Source organism: Protomyctophum parallelum (assembly GCF_964188405.1).
Source record: "Protomyctophum parallelum genome assembly, chromosome: 14".
Lineage (NCBI taxonomy): Eukaryota > Metazoa > Chordata > Actinopteri > Myctophiformes > Myctophidae > Protomyctophum > Protomyctophum parallelum.
The window spans coordinates 11,485,809-11,510,768 of NC_139709.1; the positions used below are offsets into that span (position 1 = coordinate 11,485,809).

At 43.8% G+C, this 24,960-nt stretch overlaps 2 protein-coding genes across 2 annotated transcripts in view; one reads left to right on the forward strand and one right to left on the reverse strand.

The window, feature by feature from the left end:
• LOC310870597 (C-X-C chemokine receptor type 4-like) overlaps positions 1–24,960 on the forward strand; it is a 277,312-nt gene that overhangs the window by 103,276 nt on the left and 149,076 nt on the right. The window lies entirely within an intron of this gene.
• Positions 6,917–24,960, reverse strand: part of sema4e (semaphorin 4e) — a 31,869-nt gene continuing 13,825 nt past the window's right edge. The window contains exons 6-16 of the mRNA XM_083781841.1: positions 23,835–23,929; positions 22,088–22,187; positions 20,842–20,964; positions 20,086–20,237; positions 18,189–18,367; positions 17,143–17,299; positions 15,646–15,868; positions 13,579–13,694; positions 12,019–12,176; positions 11,499–11,554; positions 6,917–8,004 (exon numbers count right to left, since the gene is read on the reverse strand). Coding sequence (XP_083637967.1) covers positions 7,331–8,004; positions 11,499–11,554; positions 12,019–12,176; positions 13,579–13,694; positions 15,646–15,868; positions 17,143–17,299; positions 18,189–18,367; positions 20,086–20,237; positions 20,842–20,964; positions 22,088–22,187; positions 23,835–23,929 — 2,033 coding nt within the window. The 3' untranslated portion in view covers positions 6,917–7,330. The remainder of the gene's footprint in view (positions 8,005–11,498; positions 11,555–12,018; positions 12,177–13,578; positions 13,695–15,645; positions 15,869–17,142; positions 17,300–18,188; positions 18,368–20,085; positions 20,238–20,841; positions 20,965–22,087; positions 22,188–23,834; positions 23,930–24,960) is intronic.

Here is a 24,960-nt window from a genome sequence, read left to right on the forward strand (position 1 = left end):
AAAATTCTAAAAACGATGGGCTATAACCCATGTTTTTTTATTTTTTTCAAATCCTCAAAAATGATGAAAAACGGCGTGCTATAGTATGCCGTACGATATGGGCTATAGCCCATACTCAAAAATTATTAAAAACGAGGATAATTTTGTTTTTATTATTTTCAAAAAACGATGGGTTATAACCCATGTTTTTTGAATTTTTTTCAAATCCTCAAAAATGATGAAAAATGACGTGCTATAGTATGCCGTACATATCGTACGGCATACTATAGCCCATACTCAAAAACTATGAAAAACGAGGATTAAAAAAAATTCAAAAAACGATGGGCTATAACCCATGTTTTTTGAATTTTTGATTTTTTTTCAAATCCTCAAAAATGATGAAAAACGGCGCGCTATAGTATGCCGTACGATATGGGCTATAGCCCATACTCAAAAATGATGAAAAACGAGGATAATTCTTTTTTTCAAAAATTCAAAAAACGATGGGCTATAATTTTTTTTTTTTTTCAAATCCTCAAAAAGGATGAAAAACGGCGTGCTATAGTATTCCGTACGATATGGGCATACTCAAAAATGATGAAAAACGAGGATAAAAAAAAAATCAAAAATTCAAAAAACGATGGGCTATAATTTTTAATTTTTTTCAAATCCTCAAAAAGGATGAAAAACGGCGTGCTATAGTATGCCGTACGATATGGGCTATAGCCCATACTCAAAAATGATGAAAAACGACGATTTTCTTTTCTTTCAAAAATTCAAAAAACGATGGGATATAACCCATGTTTATTTTTTCATTTTCATTTTTTTCAAATCCTCAAAAATGATGAAAAACGGCGTGCTATAGTATGCCGTACGATATGGGCTATAGCCCATACTCAAAAATGATGAAAAACGAGGATAAAAAAAATTCAAAAATTCAAAAAACGATGGGCTATAACCCATGTTTTTGAATTTTTTTCAAATCCTCAAAAAGGATGAAAAACGGCGTGCTATAGTATGCCGTACGGTAGGGGCTATAGCCCATGTTCAAAAATGATGAAAAACGAGGTTAAAAAAAAAAATCAAATTTTCAAAAAACGATGGTTAAAATCGTTTCCGTTTTTTGAATTTTGAATTTTTTTTCAAATCCTCAAAAATGATGAAAAACGGCGTGCTATAGTATGCCGTACGGTAGGGGCTATAGCCCATGTTCAAAAATGATGAAAAACGAGGATATTAAAAAAATCAAAAATTCTAAAAACGATGGGCTATAACCCATGTTTTTTTATTTTTTTCAAATCCTCAAAAATGGTGAAAAACGGCGCGCTATAGTATGCCGTACGATATGGGCTATAGCCCATACTCAAAAATGATGAAAAACGAGGATAATTCTTTTTTTCAAAAATTCAAAAAACGATGGGCTATAATTTTTTTTTTTTTTCAAATCCTCAAAAAGGATGAAAAACGGCGTGCTATAGTATTCCGTACGATATGGGCATACTCAAAAATGATGAAAAACAAGGATAAAAAAAAAATCAAAAATTCAAAAAACGATGGGCTATAATTTTTAAATTTTTAATTTTTTTCAAATCCTCAAAAAGGATGAAAAACGGCGTGCTATAGTATGCCGTACGATATGGGCTATAGCCCATACTCAAAAATGATGAAAAACGACGATTTTCTTTTCTTTCAAAAATCCAAAAAACGATGGGATGTAACCCATGTTTATTTTTTCATTTTCATTTTTTTCAAATCCTCAAAAATGATGAAAAACGGCGTGCTATAGTATGCCGTACGATATGGGCTATAGCCCATACTCAAAAATGATGAAAAACGAGGATAACATTTTTTTCAAAAATTCAAAAAACGATGGGCTATAACCCATGTTTTTTGAAATTTTGAATTTTTTTCAAATCCTCAAAAATTCAAAAAACGATGGGCTATAACCCATGTTTTTTTTTTTTTTTTTGTTTTTTTAATCCTCAAAAATGATGAAAAACGGCGTGCTATAGTATGCCGTACAGTATGGGCTATAGCCCATGGTCAAAAATGATGAAAAACGAGGATAATTCTTTTTTTCAAAAATTCAAAAAACGATGGGCTATAAACCCATGTTTTTTCCATTTTTTCATTTTTTTCAAAACCTCAAAAATGATGAAAAACGGCGTGCTACAGTATGCCTTACGGTATGGGCTATAGCCCATGGTCAAAAATGATGAAAAACTACGATTTCTTTTTCTTTCAAAAATTCAAAAAACGATGGGATATAACCCATGTTTTTTTTTTTTTTTTTTTTTTCAAATCCTCAAAAATGATGAAAAACGGCGTGCTATAGTATGCCGTACGATATGGGCTATAGCCCATACTCAAAAATAATGAAAAACGAGGATAACATTTTTTTCAAAAATTCAAAAAAGATGGGCTATAACATTTTTTTCAAAAATTCAAAAACGATGGGCTATAACCCATGTTTTTTGAATTTTGAAATGTTTTCAAATCCTCAAAAATGATGAAAAACGGCGTGCTATAATATGCCGTACGATATGGGCTATAGCCCATACTCAAAAATGATGAAAAACGAGGATAATTTTTTTTTCAAAAATTCAAAAAACGATGGGCTATAACCCATGTTTTTTTAAATTTTGAAATTTTTTCAAATCCTCAAAAATGATGAAAAACGGCGTGCTATAGTATGCCTTACGATATGGGCTACCCTCTGACGTTTTCCTCAATCATTGATTCACAATACCAAAATGCACTTTTAATCATAATACATTAAGCAGCCCTGTGATTAAACCTTAGAGTAAATTAGAACCCGGCAACTACCGCCCTATTTCTATTCTAAGCTCCATCTCGAAAGTGATGGAAAAAATAGTCTATGAACAGGTTGAAAAGTATCTTGCCACTAATAAATTGATGTACGAGTTCCAATCTGGTTTCAGAACATCCCACTCCACTGACACATGCCTCCTCTATTTAGCCGGATTGCTCAGTGGGCTATAACCCATAGTTCTTTTTTTCTTCATTTTTTTCAAATCCTCAAAAATGATGAAAAACGGCCCCGCCCACTCGACTGAGCGAGCAGCTGGAAGCTGTCAGAGTCTGACAGTCAGGCTACTGCAAATGTTCTCCAGCAGGGGGAGTGGTTTTATCAGGCTATGGACATACATCAGCGATATATGTGATTATTCACATTTATAATTTTATATTTCATGCATTTTTGTAGGGTGTAATTATTTTAATAAAAATAATGGTCTATTTAAAACCAGTATCAATGGACACATGATGGAGTCAATATGAAGTCCTTGGGGAGGTTTCAGTGGGTCCTCAGTAAAATGACTGAATACAGAGTCACAATCATTTGAACCACTTCATCCAAATGACCATTTACCATTGACCTCCATTATACATTTCTCAAATTTGAAAGCACCATATTTCTAAAACTATGAAACATTTCAAAGATTAATTTTCAGGCAAACATGTCCACCGCAAGATGAACCTATTAAAGTTTGAATGGGGTAGGACCTGTAGCATGCCAAAGTTTGTGCTATTGCCATTGAAAATGCATTGGGCGTTTAACTTAAATAACTCAGAAATTACAAAACATGTAAAAAGTTCCATCACGTGTGTCCACAGTAAGCTGAATTATAAAAAGTGTGAATTGAGTTTCTAGGTGAAAGTGATTTTTTTACGTGCCAAAATCTGCCATTGACCCCCATTATACATTTCTCAAATTTGAAAGCAGATTATTGCAAAAACATACTATAGTTCATGGTTTCGGACGGCATACTATAGCATATAGTATGTCATTTTTCATGATTTTTGGAGTCTGGAAAAATATAGCAAACAATAACTGGAAAAAGTCTGGAAAAATATAACAAACAATAGACAAATATCCTGTTATTTTATTTTTGTTTTCTTTTGTAATCAATGTTGTTACTCAAAGGCAAAGGTAGACTGTGTTGTTGCAGGTAGCAAGTAATTCAGTGAGTTAGCACACTGGCTATATGATCTGGTGGCTGTGGGTTCAACTTCAAACCCTACTGACCCTACTTTCAAGACCGATTTCCAGAAGAACTTAAAAAAAAAAAAAAAGCAGTGTATTGAATGGTACCAATGGCACAGTGGGCTAGTCATATGGGACACCACAGGCTATCCTGACGGTTCAAACCACGTGTCGGATTTGTAATAGCCGGGGAGCCACAGGCCCAAAAGAAGCTCAAGGAATAGAGATTAATCTGTGATGTCATGACATTTGTGTTTTCTCTATTCACTTGGTCATTAAGGTCCACAGAATGAGGTCTGCTCTTATTCGGCCATATCCACTTGCCCAAATGTTCTGACCTCATCACATTTGTGATGACGGCTAACCCCCTAGTTTGACATACTACTTAACCCGGCGATGTCAAATTTTGCACTCACTTCCTGGATGCTAACGATGAACCTCTGCCCCAAACCTTCCAGAACGGCCTGTTATAGCACCACCAGGAGGCCGACTTTTGTAAAACACATTTTTTTATATTACTCCTCCAGATTCTGTCAAAAATCTCTACACACAGTATCTCTCTACGTGTTCAAGACGGATCTGTCCAATATTTCATATTCCATCATAATTGGCTAACATTGGCTTTCAAAGTTTGCAGGATTGGCCCGTTTTGTATTGTATCGTTTTGCAAATAATACGCATCGAATCATTTTGCAATGTAAATCATAAATTGTACCAATACTAAGTACTTGTGCATTGTATTTAGCAATTTTAAGAAGAAAAAAGAAAAATATGTTTTAATTACTCTTAGAGCTGGGACTAGATTAAAAAAATTAATCTAATTAATCAGAGGCTTTGCGATTAATTAATCTAGATTAATCGCATTTTAATCGCATATCAATATTCAACCCGAGAACAGAGAGAAACCTTTTTTTTTAATGTTTTTTGGTATCCTCATTTTCAACATTTTACTGTCATTAATATACCCGTTGTGGAAATAATAATAAAAAGTCACCCCATTCTGTGTTGCCTAGAACTGGAGGTCTGAAAAAAAATAGTAACAGTAACAAGTACATCTCAGTGACATCACAAAGCTGTACTTACTTACTTCATATTGTTACTGTTTTTTGTCAGACCTCCAGTTCTAGGCAACACAAAATGGGGTGACTTTTTATTATTTCCAGTTTTCAGTACTATAGAAAAGCGCCCAGTGAGAAACGTTCCGCGGTGAAAAAAAAGGTGCGATTAATTTATCTGTAGTTAATCGCGATTAATTCTTCTGTAGTTAATTAATCTAAATTAATCGCAATTAGTCCCGGCCCTAATTACTCTTCCATTCCATATAGCTACACTTGGTCTATCGATAAATGTGTGTATTATCCAATTATCCAATTTCAAATCATTGAATCGTATATCGTATCATCAACCATGTATCGTGAATTGACACGTATCGTAGTTAAATGTATCGTTACAGCCCTACTCAACAGTGTGTTTTTCGATGAATTGAATACACAGGACCCCAATGGAAACAAGCCATAGTGTTTTTTTTTTGTTTAATGAATCCTTTCAGCATACTTTTGTATAGAACAGCACTCTGTGCTTTTTTTTTTGCAAACTGTTAATACAATATTCAATCAATCCATCAATGAGTGTGCAAATGGAACCAAATGGACCCTTAACATGTCTGACTGTAACTGTTACAGTTAAGCGTCCATTTGGTGCCATGCGTATACTGTCAGGAGTTGCGAGGGTCTTTAAAATAAAAACAAAACAGGGTTTTGAGAAACAACGTCCTGAGGATTTCTCACCGATCAGTCATTTCTATCAACAGGTCAGACTGAAGAGGTCCTTTGTCCATCAGTTGACTTTGAGGCTGAATCAGGAGTTTGGTCATGGGAAGGCTAAGCTCTTGTCTTTATGTATGTGATCTTGTTTTTTGTCTCCAAACAGGCTGAAAGCTTGGGGGGAGAGTATGTTTTGCAGTCCGTCCGTCCGTGTGTGTCCATCCGTCTGTGTACAGCTAATCTCCCGCACCGGTGGCCCGGCCGATGATAAACTCTGCACACACACTTTACACTCCCTGGATGCCAACGACGAACCTCTGCCCCAAATTCTCCAGAACGGCCTGTTATAGCGCCACCATGAGGCCAATTGGCACAACACATTTATTTATATTTTACTTACACATTTTATCCATACATCATGCAAATCTGTACACACTATCTCTATGGTCAAGTGATCAACATGGATCTGTCCGATTTCCCATATTCCATCCGGATTGGCTAAGATTGCCTTTGAAAGTTTGCAAGATTGGTCTATATTGAACAAAATGCCTCATATCATGAACGCAGCGTGCAATTTATGTGAAATTTTGCACACACACGACACATACCCACTAGGCAGTAGGCAGAGGACAAAATGTCACTTGAAAATATTCATATCAGCCTCATGGTGGTGCTATAACAGCATAATAGCATTTTTACCTAACAGCACCAATCTGTGTAAAACTTTACATGCACAGGAAAAACGTTTGACCTGCCCTTTTCACATCTGCCTTTTATAGCGCCACCAAGAGGCCGACTTCTTAATACAACTCCTTTAGATTCTGTCCATAACCTGCAAATTGGTACACAGTATCTCTACAATCATGACTTTGAATGTCGATTTGCCATAGAAGAAATGGCACTCCTTTTCACATTGGCCTGTGCTCGAAGGAGCACCTAAAGGAAAGGAAAGGTACCATGTTTACCCAGGGTAACTGGACTAAGCTCAAGAACTTGTTGACAGCCAGGCCCTGCTCATAGAACATTTCATGGTAGAGGTTCAATGCCTTGTCCAAGGGCACTTCAGCGGTGGTAATTTTAACGTGCCGGTCCGGGGATACGAACTAGCGACCTTCCGATATCAAGACCGCTCCGCAAACCGTTCGGCCACCGCTGCCTCGCGTTTCCTAGTGTTCTTTGTGTTGTGTCAAATGTGTAGACAAGTGTTTCGCATACATGGCTGCTGGGTCGCAAGACACATTTCAACTATAGCATATCACATCATAACAGTTCACAGAAAACCCCCCTAGAAAATATGACCGCGTGTTTTTGAGCGGCGTCACAGTGACACACCATCTCCAGCATGTGACTTTGTCTGTCCCTATGACTGTCTGTCTGTCTGTCCCTATGTCGGTCTGTCTGGGGAACCAACAGGTGAGAAAGTGGCACTGTTGAGCTTCACGCTGTGCACAGATGCATGATTGGAAACCATGTTTTTAATGGAACACCAATGTCCTTCAGTGTGACTAAAAAGTGTGATAAAAGTATAGTTCCACCGCTCAGTTCAGACCAGGGTCTGATTTTTCGGGGGGAGGAATGGGGGTCAAATTTGGGACTCCTCGTCGATAAACTGCAGTGCCTCCCCCACACCACCGGTGGTGCTGTGGTTGTTGTTACTACTACTGCAGTTCTCCGCTCCTCCAGACGCCATCATGAGGGGCTTGCTCTCTGGCGCTGCCGTGGCGGAGCCCACCAGCGCCCCCTGCTGCTGGCCCTCCCGCTCTTGCCGCCGCGCGGCTCCCTGGTCGCCCGTCGTCCCCTGGTCGTCCTCCCCCCCGCCGCCCCCCCGGCGGCTCCAGGGCAGTGGGAGGTGGCCCTTGTAGAAGTTCCACACCAGCAGGGCGGCGAGGAGGATCACCAGGAGCGCCACGGCGGCCTGCAGCCCGGCCACGGACGGCCCGTCGGTCCGGGCCTGGGGCAGGCGGCCGCTGCGGCCGTCGCCGCCCGCCGTCACCAGGAGGCGGTACTGGGCCACGGTGGTGGTGTAGCGGCCCGAGCTGGAGCGCTCCTCCGACAGGCAGCGGTAGAGGCCCTGGTCGGCCGCCGTGGCGTTGAGGATGAGGAGGCCGTCTCGCAGGAACTGCAGGCGGCCGCTGGGTGTCAGGGCGCCGTGGTCGGCACGCTGCCAGCGCGTCACTGCCAGGTTGGAGGGCGGCACGCAGCGGAGCTTGGCGTTGCCGTCGTGCCACACCGACCAATCCAGCGGCTTCGCAGGGTCTGGCGGGAGAACGGAAAGAAAAGCACAGTGCCGTTTCTATACATCGTTGCTGTCGGGAAGGAACCCTGACTGTATCTCCATATTTCAAGACGTAAATTTTTTGTTTAATATATTAATGAGAACTAGCAGATCTAAAAGCTCACAACGAGTCGCAATGCAACAAGTGAAAGTAGATAGTCTTCAGGTTTTATAAACGTTGCCCGGCGTTATTTGATCCATTACATTATAGCGCCCAGTCGATTTATAAACACGGACCACTTTTACCGACGGACCGGATGTTGTTGTGAATGTGTGTGTAGCAGCTAACAATAGCCACTCCACTGTAGAGGCGATCGACAACAACGGGAGGTAAGAATAAATCTATCGCGTCTAGCGACTGGACAGCGGAGGGCCGTCTAACACAGGATGTTTTTTTATAATTAGAAGGGATGATTTAGATCGCGAGTTATTAACGTTTTAAGATTTTCGTTGTCGTCGGCTAAACAGGGGAGGGAGTTTTTCTATGACGTATCACTCTTGCGCAACAACAAGCGATACTATCCCTTTTCATATCAATAAACATCGTCCTGGGCGATGGGGGTGTTAACAAGAGCTAAATAATAACTACATTGGAACACAGATTAAAAATTTTGACCATTTCCTGAACAGTAACTGTTTCGGGCATACAAGGTTTTCCACCCCAGAGTGACGACAACCAGATACTAAATTCACAGTTAAACCTGGCCTAAGGCCAATTCTAAAAACGCCTTCTAAAGCCTGACCTAAGTTTTCTGAAAAACTTCAAATATTTATATAGCAGCATCAATTTTTTGTAATTTTTGAATACTGTACATACTGTACAGAACCCAAAAATGGGTTCCCGGCCTGAGGGGGTAAAACACCAAAAGGGGTTCCTTTCCTAAGAATGGGTTAACATGTGTTTCATATCCAGTGGTTCACACTTTGAAAGTTGGCAAACACCCAGAACATTGTGCTCTCATATCATATGACTTTGTACCATAGTCCAGCAGCCAACAGACATCTTTTGTTTTAAAGTGGGAAATTTGGTAGAAGTCTTTTTTAATTGGCCTAAAATATTGTCTATATACATACATTCATGAATCCACTTGCTGACCGGCTGTCAGTATTGAGCAATTTCTTTTATATGGGTTTCTTGTGACCGTACCATTAACATCCTATGTCAGGCAAAAATGTCAAACTTTCCTTATGCTTTAAGTAGCATGTGACATGTCAAACTAGGGGGTTTTCATGATTCTGAATCCATTCAGCAAGTGGATTCATGAATGTATGTATATAGACAGGGCTGCACACAACTTCTTTGGTCTAGTACTCAGAGGAGCACCTGGAGGAGTTACTTGGTGCTCCTAAAATGCGGCGACCCGTCTCACCGGATGGATAAAAGAGGGATGCATGAATAACTTTTTTTTTTTTTTTTTTTAAGATATTTTTTTGCGGCTTACGCCTTTATTGATTTTTTAAGGGATAGAAAGTAGGCTGACAGGAAACGGGAGAGAGATGGGGGGATGACATGCGGTAAAGGCCGTGTCGGGTCCGGGAGTCGAACCCGCGGCACACCGCGACTGGATCACCAGTCCGGTGCCCAGACCGTTACGCTACGGCCTGGGCCGCATGAATAACTTATAGCAAAACGATATTTATTGGATAAGTTGGGACTGGGGAGTTAATGGAGAGTATTGCAACTGAACTCTAGATTCATCCCATTATTTAAAAAAAGAGTTGCAAATTGCAGCTATAGGTCCATGTGTATTCCAGCCCTATATGCACATTCTAATACAAACTTCTTAATACTTTCTAAGGATAATATGAGCATCAAAGCCATATTTAGATACTTTATTTATTTTTATTTAAATAGCCAATCTACTAGCTCACAACGTGTTGCGGAGGCGACACGTTGTGAGCTTGCAGATCGGCTGTTTGTTTAACATACGACACGTCGTACGGCAAAGCATACGTCAGGCTTCCCTTTTGTTTTTAGCCGAGGCGACATACACAGTCAACAGAGTCAGACAGTCAGACACACATGGCTCCTCTGTGCAAAATAAACAGTGTACACTACCCGACTTTACGATAATAAGGGACAGTATGTCGGGACACGCTGTTGTCATGTTGATAAGCTTCATATTGTGCAGCAGCAGTGCCAGTCCGTGAGAGACGGCATCGCACACGAGCAACTTGCTCCAGTACCCAGAAAACAAGCAGTGAGCAGCATGGAATCCTCCCTCGTTTCGACTAAGGACGCGCTGTGATTAGCCTAGCCACAATGGCCAGTGCACTTGTGCAAGACGTGCTGTCATTAGCCAGTAGTAGCTACTTTGAGTGGCAGTCAGTGGGAAATGCTCTCGCCACAAATTTACTAGTATTCTGGCCATGATAATCATTCTGTGCGGCCCCAGCTGTTGGTACGCAGAAGCGCTTCCCGGCGCTTGATTGACGGCGCATGCGCACTGGCGCACCGCTTATGTGCAGCCCTGTATATAGACAATATTTTAGGCCAATAAAAAAAGACTATATAACAAATTTCCCACCGGTCCACCTTGGCTGCAGGACTAACAACATCCTACCTGGCACTCTGCCTACCGTGTGTTTGTGTACAAAACTTGCAATTAAATTAACTGTCCTGCACACACACACATACAGTATATCTCTACAAACTCATTGAGTTTAGATTCCATTATTAATGTATGCCAGTGGTGGTGATTATTGACTAGATTCAGATCAGATGTGCTTTGGGTTAGTTGATCGTATCTTCAATGTGGTTTGGGTGCTACTGGTTTGGGTTCCCAGACATTTATACCAATGAATTTCCCAATATTTAACCCAATTTCAAGGCCTACAATCATTCAGCGCAACAATGAGTCTCTTACTCCTATGTGCAAAGACAGGCAGTGTAGCAACAATAAAGCGTTCCAAACTTTGTGCCAAATGCTTTGCTACACCACCTATCCTAAGGCATAGGATCACGCTGCAGCATGTTGTGAGCTTGTAGATCTGTTCTTTTTGTCTCATACTGGTACACATTAGGGCTGCAATCATGCTGCCCGTTTGGCGAATAATGACTTATGGTGCATATTTCGTAATGTTATACATGTTTTTGTATTAACAAAATCAATAGCCAAAAACAATGCATAGCCAACAATCTTTCCATGACCTTTGACAAAATTCCAAACCTGGAAGATGTTTTTCTAATTTCTAAATATTTCCACTCCAGGAATGTCATGACCGTGGGAACCATGCCACACAGATTACGGCTGTAGATTAGATCAGGTTACAACCTGCTCACCCAGGCCAGGACGCTTGGGAATGTCAGGTGCAAACAGGAGCAGAGGTCTCGGAACTAACCGTATGCATTACATGTAATTAAACACACTTCCTAAAGCCTGCTTATGTACTCATGTAATGACTGATATTAATTATGAATTGAATATTAATTCATATTTATTACAGTATACTACAGTATAGGTCTCATACTCACCAGACTCTGGGCACACAGAGGCATTTCCCTGTTTCACACTCTGGAGCAGTTCACTACTGGAGAGAGGAGAGGAGAGGAGAGGAGAGGAGAGGAGAGGAGAGGAGAGGAGAGGAGAGGAGAGGAGAGGAGAGGAGAGGAGAGGAGAGGAGAGGAGAGGAGAGGAGAGGAGAGGAGAGGAGAGGAGAGGAGAGGAGAGGAGAGGAGAGGAGAGGAGAGGAGAGGAGAGGAGAGGAGAGGAGAGGAGAGGAGAGGGGTGGGAAGGAGAGGTGGGAAGCATCACTCTAAACACACTCACACTCAACAATATAATATAATAAAAAACATAACATCTAAATAACATGTTAACCTTTTTTCCTGAGACTGCAGTGCTATGGGCAAAAAATGGAGTCTGAAGAGGTGAGAACTTAGAGTATATATGAATAGAGAAGGCCCCAAACACATGAACGTACTGGTCCGTTGACTATCATTGTGCACGTTCACGGTGCACATATATATATAAATATATATATATATACTGTACCTCTGCGAGTCCGTCAGGGCGACACATTGTGCCGTGGTTTTGTCCCAGCCACAGTATGGGTCTCTGGCCAGGACACAGTCCACACAGGAGGCCGACCGCCCACAGCTGGCCAGAGGCATCTGCACCACTCCAAACTCTGACCCAGCATACAGATGACCCTGTGCACGCAAGCAGACGCACGCATGCACACACGCACGCACTCACACACGTTAGTGACGCAGTAAACATCATTTAGTAAAATATTAATTTCATGAGGTGATTGGTTTAAAGGTGGCATGCAAGTGATTCTATTTACTTACTTTTGTTCAAATAAGTTAAATTACTTTTTTTGTCCAGGAACAGGGGTAAACAGAAAAAGAAAAAAAAACATTTTCAGGTCAGGATACCAATTTGATCCAATCATGGTAGAGAACTCAGACAGGATAAACAAGTGACATTGGTCGCGATGAAACGAAAAGTTAAACTGGAAGGCATACAATAGCAGCCCATAAAATTAAATGATCTCTGTGCTCGAGCGAGTCGAGGACTTCAAGTACCTCTGGGCCTGGACTGCCTCAACTGAACAGGATCTGAAGGTTCGGAGAGCGAGGGATGAGGAGAGTGTGGAAATCAGATATGTTAGAAGACCTTAAGAGGCGGCTGTTCATAGTTACTGTGGAGTCAGTACTGCTGTATGGGGCCGAGACATGGACCCTCACAGTGGAGTCAGTACTGCTGTATGGGGCCGAGACATGGACCCTCACAGTGGAGTCAGTACTGCTGTATGGGGCCGAGACATGGACCCTCACAGTGGAGTCAGTACTGCTGTATGGGGCCGAGACATGGACCCTCACAGTGGAGTCAGTACTGCTGTATGGGGCCGAGACATGGACCCTCACAGTGGAGTCAGTACTGCTGTATGGGGACAGAGACATGGACCCTCACAGTGGAGTCAGTACTGCTGTATGGGGCCGAGACATGGACCCTCACAGTGCAACAGGAAAACGCCCTGGATGGAGTCTACACATGAATGCTACGAATGGCACTAGGTGTCACATGGACGGACCGCATTAGTCAAATGTGAACCTCTATGGGGAGTGGGGACCTACCACGTGTCACGGACAAAGTCAGAGAGAGAAGGATGAGGTTGGCAGGGCACTGCGTCAGGCACCCAGAACTTGAGGCAAGTAAATTGACCCTATGGGAGCCAACCCAGCAGGGAAAAGCCAGGAGGGGAAAGAAGCGTACCACCTACGTAGACGTGCTGCGGCGCGACAGCTTGGCTAACAACACTGAAGAGCTCAAGAGCCTGATGTTGTTGCTCTCGCAGTGAGGTTCTCTCTCCTCATTGGATAGAATTGGTATCCTGGCGTGGAAACGTACACGCTGATTATTAAAGAGTTTGAGAGTTGGGTAGACCCGTGCTACTGAACAAGCATTCTATTGAGAGATGGGGAGACCCATGCTACGGAACAAGCATTCTATTGCCAACTATGAGGATCACAACATAGAGCTTTGACTTCATAACAAATCTTGTTCTTACAAGATTAAGAGGGCGGGGCGCGCACCGCGGTGCCTTACCGTGGCGTCGGAGAAACGGAGGACTTTGATTGGCTCGTCGGTCTGGAAGAGTTTCACCTCCTCCACGATGAACATCTCGTCAGCGAAGTTCACCGCTTTCACTACGGTCCCACGTTCTGTGAGAACCCAAAACATTATCACTACAGTCCCACGTTCTGTTAACAACCCAGAGATTAACAACACTACAGTCCTGTGTTCTGTTAGAACCCAGAGTAATGAGTAGGGATGGAGCCCGAAAATCGGGTCCATTACAAACCCAGTTCGGCATTTATCGAGACCCGAGTATCAATAAGCTTTTGGCTTGTCAAGCATGTTATCGGGTATAGCCGCAGCAGCTGACGTCATGGGCCGCTCGCTATATAATAAAGGGCAGGTGCGTAGCGTGGATTAAATGATTGACAGCACATCTCCGACCGAGGTCAACTAGTACCAACAAGGTCGACTAGTGGATTTATTAGTCGACTAGTTGCGAGAGCCCGTGGCTCAAAGGACCAATAAATAATGTGCCTTGGCATGAAAAGGGCTGAAAACCACACACACACACACACACCCAGTGTTGGGCAAGTTACTTTGAAAGCGTAGCTTGTAAAGCTACAAGTAGCTCACCATGGCAGTAGCTTGATCAAGCTACATAGCTACCCCTGGAGAGATGTAGCTTGTAAAGCTACAGCTACATGGAAAAAGTAGCTCAAAGTAGCTCAGCTACTTTTTATTTTTCAGTGTTAAATTGAGAATGTACATGCGGGAGACCCCTCCTCCCCTCTGGGAGACCCCTCCCCTCTGGGAGACCCCTCCTCCCCTCTGGGAGACCCCTCCCACCCTGCTCCCCTCGGGGAGACCCCTCCTCCCCCTGCTCCCCTCTGGGATTCCCCTCCCACCCTGCTCCCCTCTGGGAGACCCCTCCTCCCCCTGCTCCCCTCTGGGAGACCCCTCCTCATCCTGCTCCCCTCTGGGAGACCCCCCCACCCTGCTCCCCTCTGGAAGACCCCTCCTCACCCTGCTCCCCTCTGGGAGACCCCCCCACCCTGCTCCCCTCTGGGAGACCCCTCCTCACCCTACTCCCCTCTGGGAGACCCCCCCACCCTGCTCCCCTCTGGGAGACCCCTCCTCACCCTGCTCCCCTCTGGGAGACCCACCCACCCTGCTCCCCTCTGGGAGACCCCTCCTCCCCCTGCTCCCCTCTGGGAGACCCCCCCACCCTGCTCCCCTCTGGGAGACCCCCCCACCCTGCTCCCCTCTGGGAGACCCCTCCTCCCCCTGCTCCCCTCTGGGAGACCCCTCCTCCCCTCTAGGAGACCCCTGCTCCCCCCTGGGAGACCCCTCCCACCCTGTGATACCAGGGCCAATCAGAGGCCAATTAGAGGCAGCTGTCAAGTGCTGATATGCCCTCAAAGCAATCAGAAAAAGGAACAGTCCTTGATTTTTCAAAGGGGGTTCTAGTACAAGAATTAACACAGCAACCAATGGTCAAAATTAATATATTTCTTTCATGTTATTGCCCAAAATTGTAGCTTGTAACTTGAGTAGCTAAGCTACAAAAAATGACCCAAAAGGTAGCTGAGCTACTTGACGAGGTACACAAATATGAATGTAGCTAAAATACCACAAGCTACAGCAAAATGTAGCTCAGCTACGTAGCTCAGCTACATGTAGCTTAATACTCCCCAACACTGCACACACCTATGAACATAACATGCTACACACACACACCTGTTCCTATGAACATAACATGCTACACACACACACACCTGTTCCTATGAACATAACATGCTACACACACACACACACACACACACCTATGAACATAACATGCTACACACACACACACCTGTTCCTATGAACATAACATGCTACACACACACACCTGTTCCTATGAACATAACATGCTACACACACACACACCTGTTCCTACGAACATAACATGCTACACACACACACCTGTTCCTATGAACATAACATGCTACACACACACACACCTGTTCCTACGAACATAACATGCTACACACACCCACACACACCTGTTCCTACGAACATAACATGCTACACACACACACACACACCCCCTACCTGTTCCTATGAACATGACGTGGTACTTGTCTTGGTCCGCGGCCTGCACCTGGTCCACTATGATGCGCGTGAACGTGGCGCCCCTCCGCACCAGCAGGGGCTTCTCTCCTATTGGCTGCACGGCCTGGTCCATCAGCGGCCTGTCTCTGATGAACTGCAGCGTGCGGTCGGGAAGATCCAGGGTCCGGTTGATGCCCTGCTTACGGGCCTCGGCGTCGATGCACTGGAGGAGGAGCACGAGACACACAAGATGTTTTACCCACTGCACACATGACGTTCTGAAAGGAGAATAAAGGCATTAGGTTGTTGACCTCTATGTTTGACACAAGTACAGGGGTAGAGTACTTTGACCGTACATCACCACTGTGGTGGAGAACTTTAAACATGTGGTTCTCAAATGGAGGTCGACCGCCTCCCCGGGGTCTGTGAGGGGGTCCCTGGGGTCTGTGGGGTACAGGCTTTAGTTCCGACATACTATTAATCCGAAACCTCAATCCCTAACCTAACCATAACCGCAAGCACGGGAGCAGCGCATGTCGGACCATCGCATTTTCACATCGCATGTCCACCTTTGGTCTATCGGATCTGCGTGTGCACCCCGGTCTGTGAGGGGGTCTGTGTGGGAGTCCCCGGGGTCTGTGAGGGGGTTCAAGGGGGTCCCAGGCTAAATCATGCTCTATAACACACGAAGGATTAGACTTCCTCACCCAGGAGTCAGCCAAGCTCCTTATCCAGTCATATCAAAATTCTCTCCTCTCTCCTACACCATGCCGGTAGTCATGTGTCAGTGGTGCTCAACCTTTTTCATGTCGAGGACCTCCAGAATTATCTGTATTTTGCCACTGACCCCCCCCCCATCTCAAAATATGTTGTTCCAGGGACGCCCCAGAAGCAAAGATTTTAGTTAAAAACGTTCAATCTGAAAGAATATATAATATTCAAAGATTTGCACCACATTTTTAAGATTTTTCAAAAACAGCAGATCTACAAGATCGTAGATCGTGTAGTTTCTGCCGGCACAGAGTACAAAACTCTGATGTTGGCCAACAAATGAACCAGGGGTATGACACGCCCATATCTTCAAAGTCTGATCCAACCCTACAACACATCCTCTGTGACATCGTGTCTGTATGTTGTGAAAGTGAAGACGTGCTCTTTCCTGTTATCACAAAATGAATGAATGGATGGATGAATGAATGAATCCATGTAACTAAGTTACGAATGGAACCGTACGGGTCCATTTGGATCCATTTGTATGGACTCAAGAGTTATGGGGGGGGGTCCAATGCCCTATTCTATTGCATTACAAAAATCAGCCCGATCCTTGTAATAAGAAAAGGTTTTAGAAGTTTTTTTTTAATCCATGGGAACGGAGAGGACGAGGGGGCGGGGACGGAACCAAAGAGGAACGGAAACACGAACCATTAACTTCCTGACCAGCGCACACACACACACACAGAGAGAGAGAGAGAGAGAGCAGGCTTTTGGCCGACTCACCGCTCCGGGCCGGGGGGAGGGCACATCTTTGCTGTACATCACCCACTTCACAAAGGAGGTCTCCACGGTAACGGGGGTCTTGTACTTCCCCTCGGAGAACACCTTGCTGATGTCCAGCACGTTGTACGCACACACCGCCGACAGGCCAGACGAGTCCCTGCACGAACACATGCGTGCGCACACACACACACACACACACACACACACACACACACACACACACACACACACACACACACACACACACACACACACACACACACACACACACACACACACACACACACACACACACACACACACACACCAAGGTTATTATAGTTTGGGATTTTTCATTTTAGTTTGTTTTGACATGGTTAGTTTTAATTAGGTTTCTAGAGCGGATTTACTAGTTTTGGAAATAGTTTAAAGTATAGCAATACACAGCCAACCAGCTGAGGAAACTGCAGATAGAGGTTTAAAGCAAAGTATACTATCGCTAGTTTGACCACTTCAAAGTTCAAACACTCTTTTATATCTTAAAATCACTAGGAATAAAACCAGAAATGACAGTGTTTCCGGTGCGTGACAAGCTTCCAGACTCATCGACATTCAACCCGCTTCGAATGTTATCAACCGATAATCACCAGTAGGTTTAGGTTACTGATTAGGAAACTGCCGCCGAAGCGAAAACATCGTGATACTGACTCACGTGGCCGGTTAACACTGATATGAGGTTAAGGGAATTACGTGGCTGGTTAAGACTGAGGTTAGGTTTCTGGTTGAAGGTCTGAGGCTTAATTAAATAAATTAGTTCTATTGTTTTTTTCCTGGCTTTGCTGGCTGGTCCTCTGTCAGAAGCGGTTACATTCTGCAGATGGCGCGTGTCTACGATAAGTTTGTTCGGGTCAGATTTAGGGTTAGGGTCAGTAATAGTCGGACAACGCTTAAGAGCGAAGCCTGCTGGCTCCATTGCATTCGAGGGACTGGTGATTATCGGTTGATTTTCATTCGAATCCGCGATTCACACAAATATAGATAATTCTCTCTCTCTCCCTCCCACTTACGACTGTGGGGTGAAGACGGCGTAGAACATGCAGTGCTTCCAGTTCCTCAGCGGGTCACACCAGAGGAAGGTGTCCTGGATGATGTACGGCAGCTGGGACTCCAGGACGGGACAGTCCAGTCTGGCCTTCAGGAAGGAGGTCCACTTCTTCTGCAGGGTCCGCTGACCTCCCAGGTCCCCCTGGATGACCACAGTGCACACACACACACACACACACACACACACACACACACACACACACACACACACACACACACACACACACACACACACACACACACACACACACACACACACACACACACACACACACACACACACACACACACACAAACAATGAATGTCGAGCACAATGAAAACTGCCGGTAAAAAATGAAAGTACAAACACTGGAGTTTCCTGAAAAGATTCTTAAAATACTTTGACTACTAAACCCGAGTTGCTCAAGTTAATTAACCCATTTAGGCCTGACGTCGAAATAAAAGAAAGTCACGTCAAAGTCAATTTCACGATTTTTCGCCCCACTCGGTGGCGTGCTATGAGCTTGTAGATCTGCTATTTTCTAATAGCTAAAGTATAACATAATGCTTAGTTAAAACACCAAAAGGGGTTCCCGCCCAGAATGGGTTAATTGTATAACACTTTCCCTGCGATTCGCGAGTTGCCAGAGTTATGTTTTCATTGTTTAATCCACGTTTTTTAATCAGTTTTAAGTCACACGGGCAATCCACCAGACAGAATGGGATATGGGACACGTTTTGATGACGTCATCGCAAAAAGGTCTGTCGCGCCAGCAAAGGGTTCTGGGAAATTGAGTCCCTATTCATTACAATGGAGGAGGAGGGGGTGGAACGGTGCGGAGCGCTTCCTGCTCCGTTCGGTTGTTGTGGTCGGCACGTTGGAATACTTTTCTACACTACAACAAGCCATTACACCGTTTTAAAGTGGATTTTCATGACAAGCAACTCAGCGGTCGGTGCAGTGGCTGTTCAAAGGTAACTTTAACCAACTCAGCGGTCGGTGCAGTGGCTGTTCAAAGGTAACTTTAACCAACTCAGCAGTCGGTGCAGTGGCTGTTCAAAGGTAACTTTAACCAACTCAGCAGTCGGTGCAGTGGCTGTTCAAAGGTAACTTTAACCAACTCAGCGGTCGGTGCAGTGGCTGTTCAAAGGTAACTTTAACCAACTCAGCGGTCGGTGCAGTGGCTGTTCAAAGGTAACTTTAACCAACTCAGCAGTCGGTGCAGTGGCTGTTCAAAGGTAACTTTAACCAACTCAGCAGTCGGTGCAGTGGCTGTTCAAAGGTAACTTTAAACTTCCGCAGTCAACTGGTCCGCAGTCAAGCTGTTAAAGTAGGCATAATAATTAATGAATTAATCAAGATGCAAGAAATAACACACAAAGATAGCCAGACTATGTACCAGACTATTTTCACTCCATAAAGCCCAGATTAATTCAAAATAAAAAACTTATACACATTGCCTCCAATGTTTCCAGGAGAATGAGAAAACCAAAATCACTCCCTGTTAAGGCCATAATGAATACATTCTTTGACTCCTTCAGTCTACACATAAATCTAAAAATAGAATTCCTCAATACAGCATGAAAGGTGCATTACTGGTCACAAACATTTTACAGGCTCTGGTCCATCTAGAGTTTCAGGAAAAAGCTTTTGTTTGCACTGCTATAACGGCACTAAACCGGTGTTCTGCATAATGAGACACATTTGAGTTCCGCGGGATATACAGCCGATTCCGACCCGGCTCCGTGTGATTATGATAAAACACAGATCCGAACCGCATGGGTCTCAGGTCCTGTCGGGTATTTACGGAATCGGGAGGCCCGTGCAGAGCTCTACCTTGTGCACACTCGCGCACGCACACACACACATGCACGCTCACCTTGCAGACGCGCGCCACCCTAGACACCAGCAGCTTGTTGTAGAAGTCATACTCCACGGCGGTCTCGCTGAAGAAAAGGTAGACCTTGTCATCGTCTCCCGCCTCGCTGGCATCACTCTCTGGCATCTGAGACATGGAGATGAAGGTGGGCTCTGGAGAAAAGAACACATGCATGTAAAATATTCATTCTGATCTTCACTGCTAAGGTCAGTAAAGATACCAGACAAGACACTCTGCAATACTAACAATTATGGTTGTCCCGATTGGATCGGGTGATCGGAAATTATACACTATTATTATAATCATCAGCGGTTTCCACCACTGATAATAAAAACCCATTCTGAATGGGAACCCCTTTTGGTGTTTTAAGCATTATGTTATACTTTAGCTATTGAAAAATAGAAAATCTACAAGTTCATAGCGCGCCACAGAGTGCCGCACTACGAGCTTGTAGGTCTTTGAATATATATTCTTTCAGATGTTTTTAACTCAAATCTTCTGGGGGGGGGGGGGGGGGGTCCCTGGAACAACATATTTTCAGATGGGGGTTGGCGGCCAAATACATATAATTTTGCGGGTCCTGGGCATGAAAAACTTTGAGAACCACTGACTGACATAGAAACATGGATTTTTCAGAATACTTTCAGGATTTAGAAGGCATTTGTAGAATCGTCCTCAGGCCTAAATGGGACAATGTATCAACGCATCCCCATTGGGTTCCATGCAGCATTGCATGCTGGGAGGGGCAGGTCTTACCGTTGAGCCAGGAGCTCTTGAAGTCGGTGCGTACCGAGCTGACCGCAGAGGCTGCAGAGCTGCGCATCACCACAGGCTCAGAACCCAGGAAGTTCATAGAGGTGGCCGAGTAGAGGTCGTCCCCTGGCGCGCGCGCAGACACACACACACACACACACACACACACACACACACACACACACACACACACACACACACACACACACACTTAGACAACACTTATCGGCAACATAAAACTGTGTTGGATGATTACCTGTCTCAGGCTAGTTTCAAGTCTCTTGTACCAAATGAATGGAATCCATAGTCTATAGTATATACTAAAGTAGCGTCCTTATTCTGGGGGTGAACATTCGCCGAAAATATCCAATTAACAAGCCCACAATTTGTCGTGTTGCAAGCTTGTTTATCAAAGACATTCGGTGTAGAGTGGAAAAAAAGGATTGTCAGCATTCAGCATTGGGCCTAGTAGTGCCCTGTGGGCCTCCAGTCAAGGAAAGTATATACAGTAACAGTAAGGTTTTTTTTTTAAACTATCTTTTTGTTCAGCACCCGAAAGGTTTTTAGAGATGTGCGTACTTTCCTTTGTATTCCGGTTTAAAAAAAAAACAATGCCTCAAATGTCATGCATTTTCTGTGTTCTGGCTGCTGTGAACAGAAGTGAAGCCAAATCAGAGTAGGGGGAGAGCGATGGATAGAGGAAGTTAGATTTTTGTCAGTGATATATTTATCCCTCTTAACTTGCGGCTCTGTCGCAAGTTAACACCTCCTCCTTTCAGTGGGCCAAAGGGAGAGGAAATGATCACTTCTCCCTTATTAGTGTCTAAGGTAGTGAAAATAGCAATCTCACCCTTTAGAGCGAGGTCGCATGCACGCATCTGCCTCGTTGACGGCAGAATGCTGGGCGAGCGCTGGCGCTTGGCATGGGGGGTCAGATCAACATGCAGATCAACTCGGGCGGGGCTGAGTCGGCTCAAGCCAACTTTGCAACATTCGACACGACAACTTGCACGCTTTAGCGCACTCGGTGGTGTCTCTCGTGGCTCAAGTTCGCTTGAGACGGCGTCACGGCGCCCCTCCGTCGTGGTCTAAAAATATACTCTATCGGACCAAAATAGTAGTCTGTGGTTGTTGGAAAAATAGTGACGTCAGCATGATTCGATCCCCGGAGATATGGCCTGGGAGGCTATAAGCTGGCTGCCAGAATGGGGTTTATGGATTGGGAGGCTATGAGCTGGCTGTCACTCACCAACCATGATGGAGGAGTATCTCTGGAACGGGTCAAAGGGACACTTCCCTTTGCCGTCTTCTTCTTTGTCCTCCAGAGCCAGAGTTCCATCTGCGTACGACTGCACAAGAAACGTCCTGGTTAAAATCATCTGTGTACGACTGCACAAGAAACATCCTGGTTAAAATCATCTGTGTACGACTACACAAGAAACGTCTGCATTAAAATCATCTGCGTACGACTACACAAGAAACGTCTGCATTAAAATCATCTGTGTACGACCGCACAAGAAACGTCTGCATTAAAATCATCTGTGTACGACCGCACAAGAAACGTCTGCATTAAAATCATCTGCGTACGACTACACAAGAAACGTCTGCATTAAAATCATCTGCGTACGACTACACAAGAAACGTCTGCATTAAAATCATCTGCGTACGACCGCACAAGAAACGTCTGCATTAAAATCATCTGCGTACGACCGCACAAGAAACGTCTGCATTAAAATCATCTGCGTACGACTACACAAGAAACGTCTGCATTAAAATCATCTGCGTACGACTACACAAGAAACGTCTGCATTAAAATCATCTGCGTACGACCGCACAAGAAACGTCTGCATTAAAATCATCTGCGTACGACCGCACAAGAAACGTCTGCATTAAAATCATCTGCGTACGACTACACAAGAAACGTCTGCATTAAAATCATCTGTGTACGACTGCACAAGAAACGTCTGCATTAAAATCATCTGCGTACGACTACACAAGAAACGTCTGCATTAAAATCATCTGTGTACGACTACACAAGAAACGTCTGGATTAAAATCATCTGTGTACGACTGCACAAGAAACGTCTGCATTAAAATCACCTGCGTACGACTACACAAGAAACGTCTGCATTAAAATCATCTGCGTACGACCGCACAAGAAACGTCTGCATTAAAATCATCTGCGTACGACTACACAAGAAACGTCTGCATTAAAATCATCTGTGTACGACTACACAAGAAACGTCTGCATTAAAATCACCTGCGTACGACTACACAAGAAACGTCTGCATTAAAATCATCTGCGTACGACTACACAAGAAACGTCTGCATTAAAATCATCTGCGTACGACTACAACTATACAAACGTCCTAGCTAAAATCAATCACAATAAAAGGGGAGACGGACATAGACAATACCGTAGGTCCTACAAGGCACACCAATATGTTGCTCTGGCTGACATATCGGTCATTAAATGTGACTTTTTGGATGAAGAAATTCTCAAGCATAGCCGATCTACAAGCTCGCATTGCATCGATGCGTGCGCTGTGTGAATGTTGTTTAATAGGGCTTAATTGGTTTGCGTATAAGTTCGATGTTCACAAATATTATTATTTTTGTCTTCCTTTTTTAAAGTTGCACACAGGGTCTGTAACTCCAAATGTACTTACAGTACCATAACTCCACGAGTGTGCAAGGGCTCTATTTGTACACTTTCTCTGAGTCATCGTGGGGTCGTTGGAATTAAAAGTTTGAGAACCATTGCTATAGTACGTACTGTCTGCTACTGACGTGTATCTACATGCTAAGTAGGTAGTGATGTGTCTCACCAACATGCATCTACATGCTGTTTCTCACCAAGTATCTGCATGCTATGCAGGAATTAGGTAATGATGTGTCTCACCATGTATCTGCATGCTATGCAGGAATTAGGTAATGATGTGTCTCACCATGTATCTGCATGTTACTGTATGTACAGTAGGTAGTGATGTGTCTCACCATGTATCTACATGCCGGGTCGAAGGCGTTGGTTCCACACACATACATTCTGCCATCCTCCATCGCATGAAGTGTCCGGATGTAGTTCTTACAGTCTACCTGTAAATACATTAATAGTGTAAGACAAGTGATGTTATTTTTTGGTTAAACAAAATCAGTTTGATATACTGATTGTAGTCATGTTGCAGTATGGAATTCAGTATTGGGGGTCTTCTCTCATCTCTCCAGCTCTTTATTAAAATAGAAAGGTTACAGTTCAGGATACCAATTTGATCCAATCAGGAGAGAGAACTCATACAAGATTAAAGAAAGAAAAATGTGGAATTGGAAGTTTAAACAGAAGATTAAACAGTTTTACTGTTTAATCACCTGTTTAATTAACTGTTTCATGTTGTAAAACTAGCAGGCAACAAAGTCTTATGCTCTGAGGCACGTGAGTAGGCAGGGCTCAATGTACCGTAATTTCCGGACTATAAAGCGCACCAGCTAAATTTAGGGGGAAAAAAACAAATGTGTACAGATATACAAGCCGCACTGGACTATAAGCTGCAGGTGGCCACTGGCCATAGAGATAGATTTAGAAGGTCCCCTAGTGGCCGTTAGCTGTAAAGATCCATAGATTAGCCACACCTGTTGTATATAATAGGGCAGGGTTCAAAGCATGGGGAAAAAGTAGCGGCTTATAGTCCGGAAATTACGGTATTCAGAAATGGAGAAAAAGACTATGACAAAAACGAAATACGAATGTGCAGTCAAAATCAACACTGGTCTGATCTGAACCTACCTGAGGATTCTAAACACTGATTTGAACCTACCTGTGGATTCTATAAACACTGATCTGAACCTACCTGAGGATTCTATAAACACTGATCTGAACCTACCTGTGGATTCTAAACACTGATCTGAACCTACCTGTGGATTCTAAACACTGATCTGAACCTACCTGTGGATTCTAAACACTGATCTGAACCTACCTGTGGATTCTAAACACTGATCTGAACCTACCTGTGGATTCTATAAACACTGATCTGAACCTACCTGTGGATTCTAAACACTGATCTGAACCTACCTGTGTTATTCTAAACACTGATCTGAACCTACCTGTGTTATTCTAAACACTGATCTG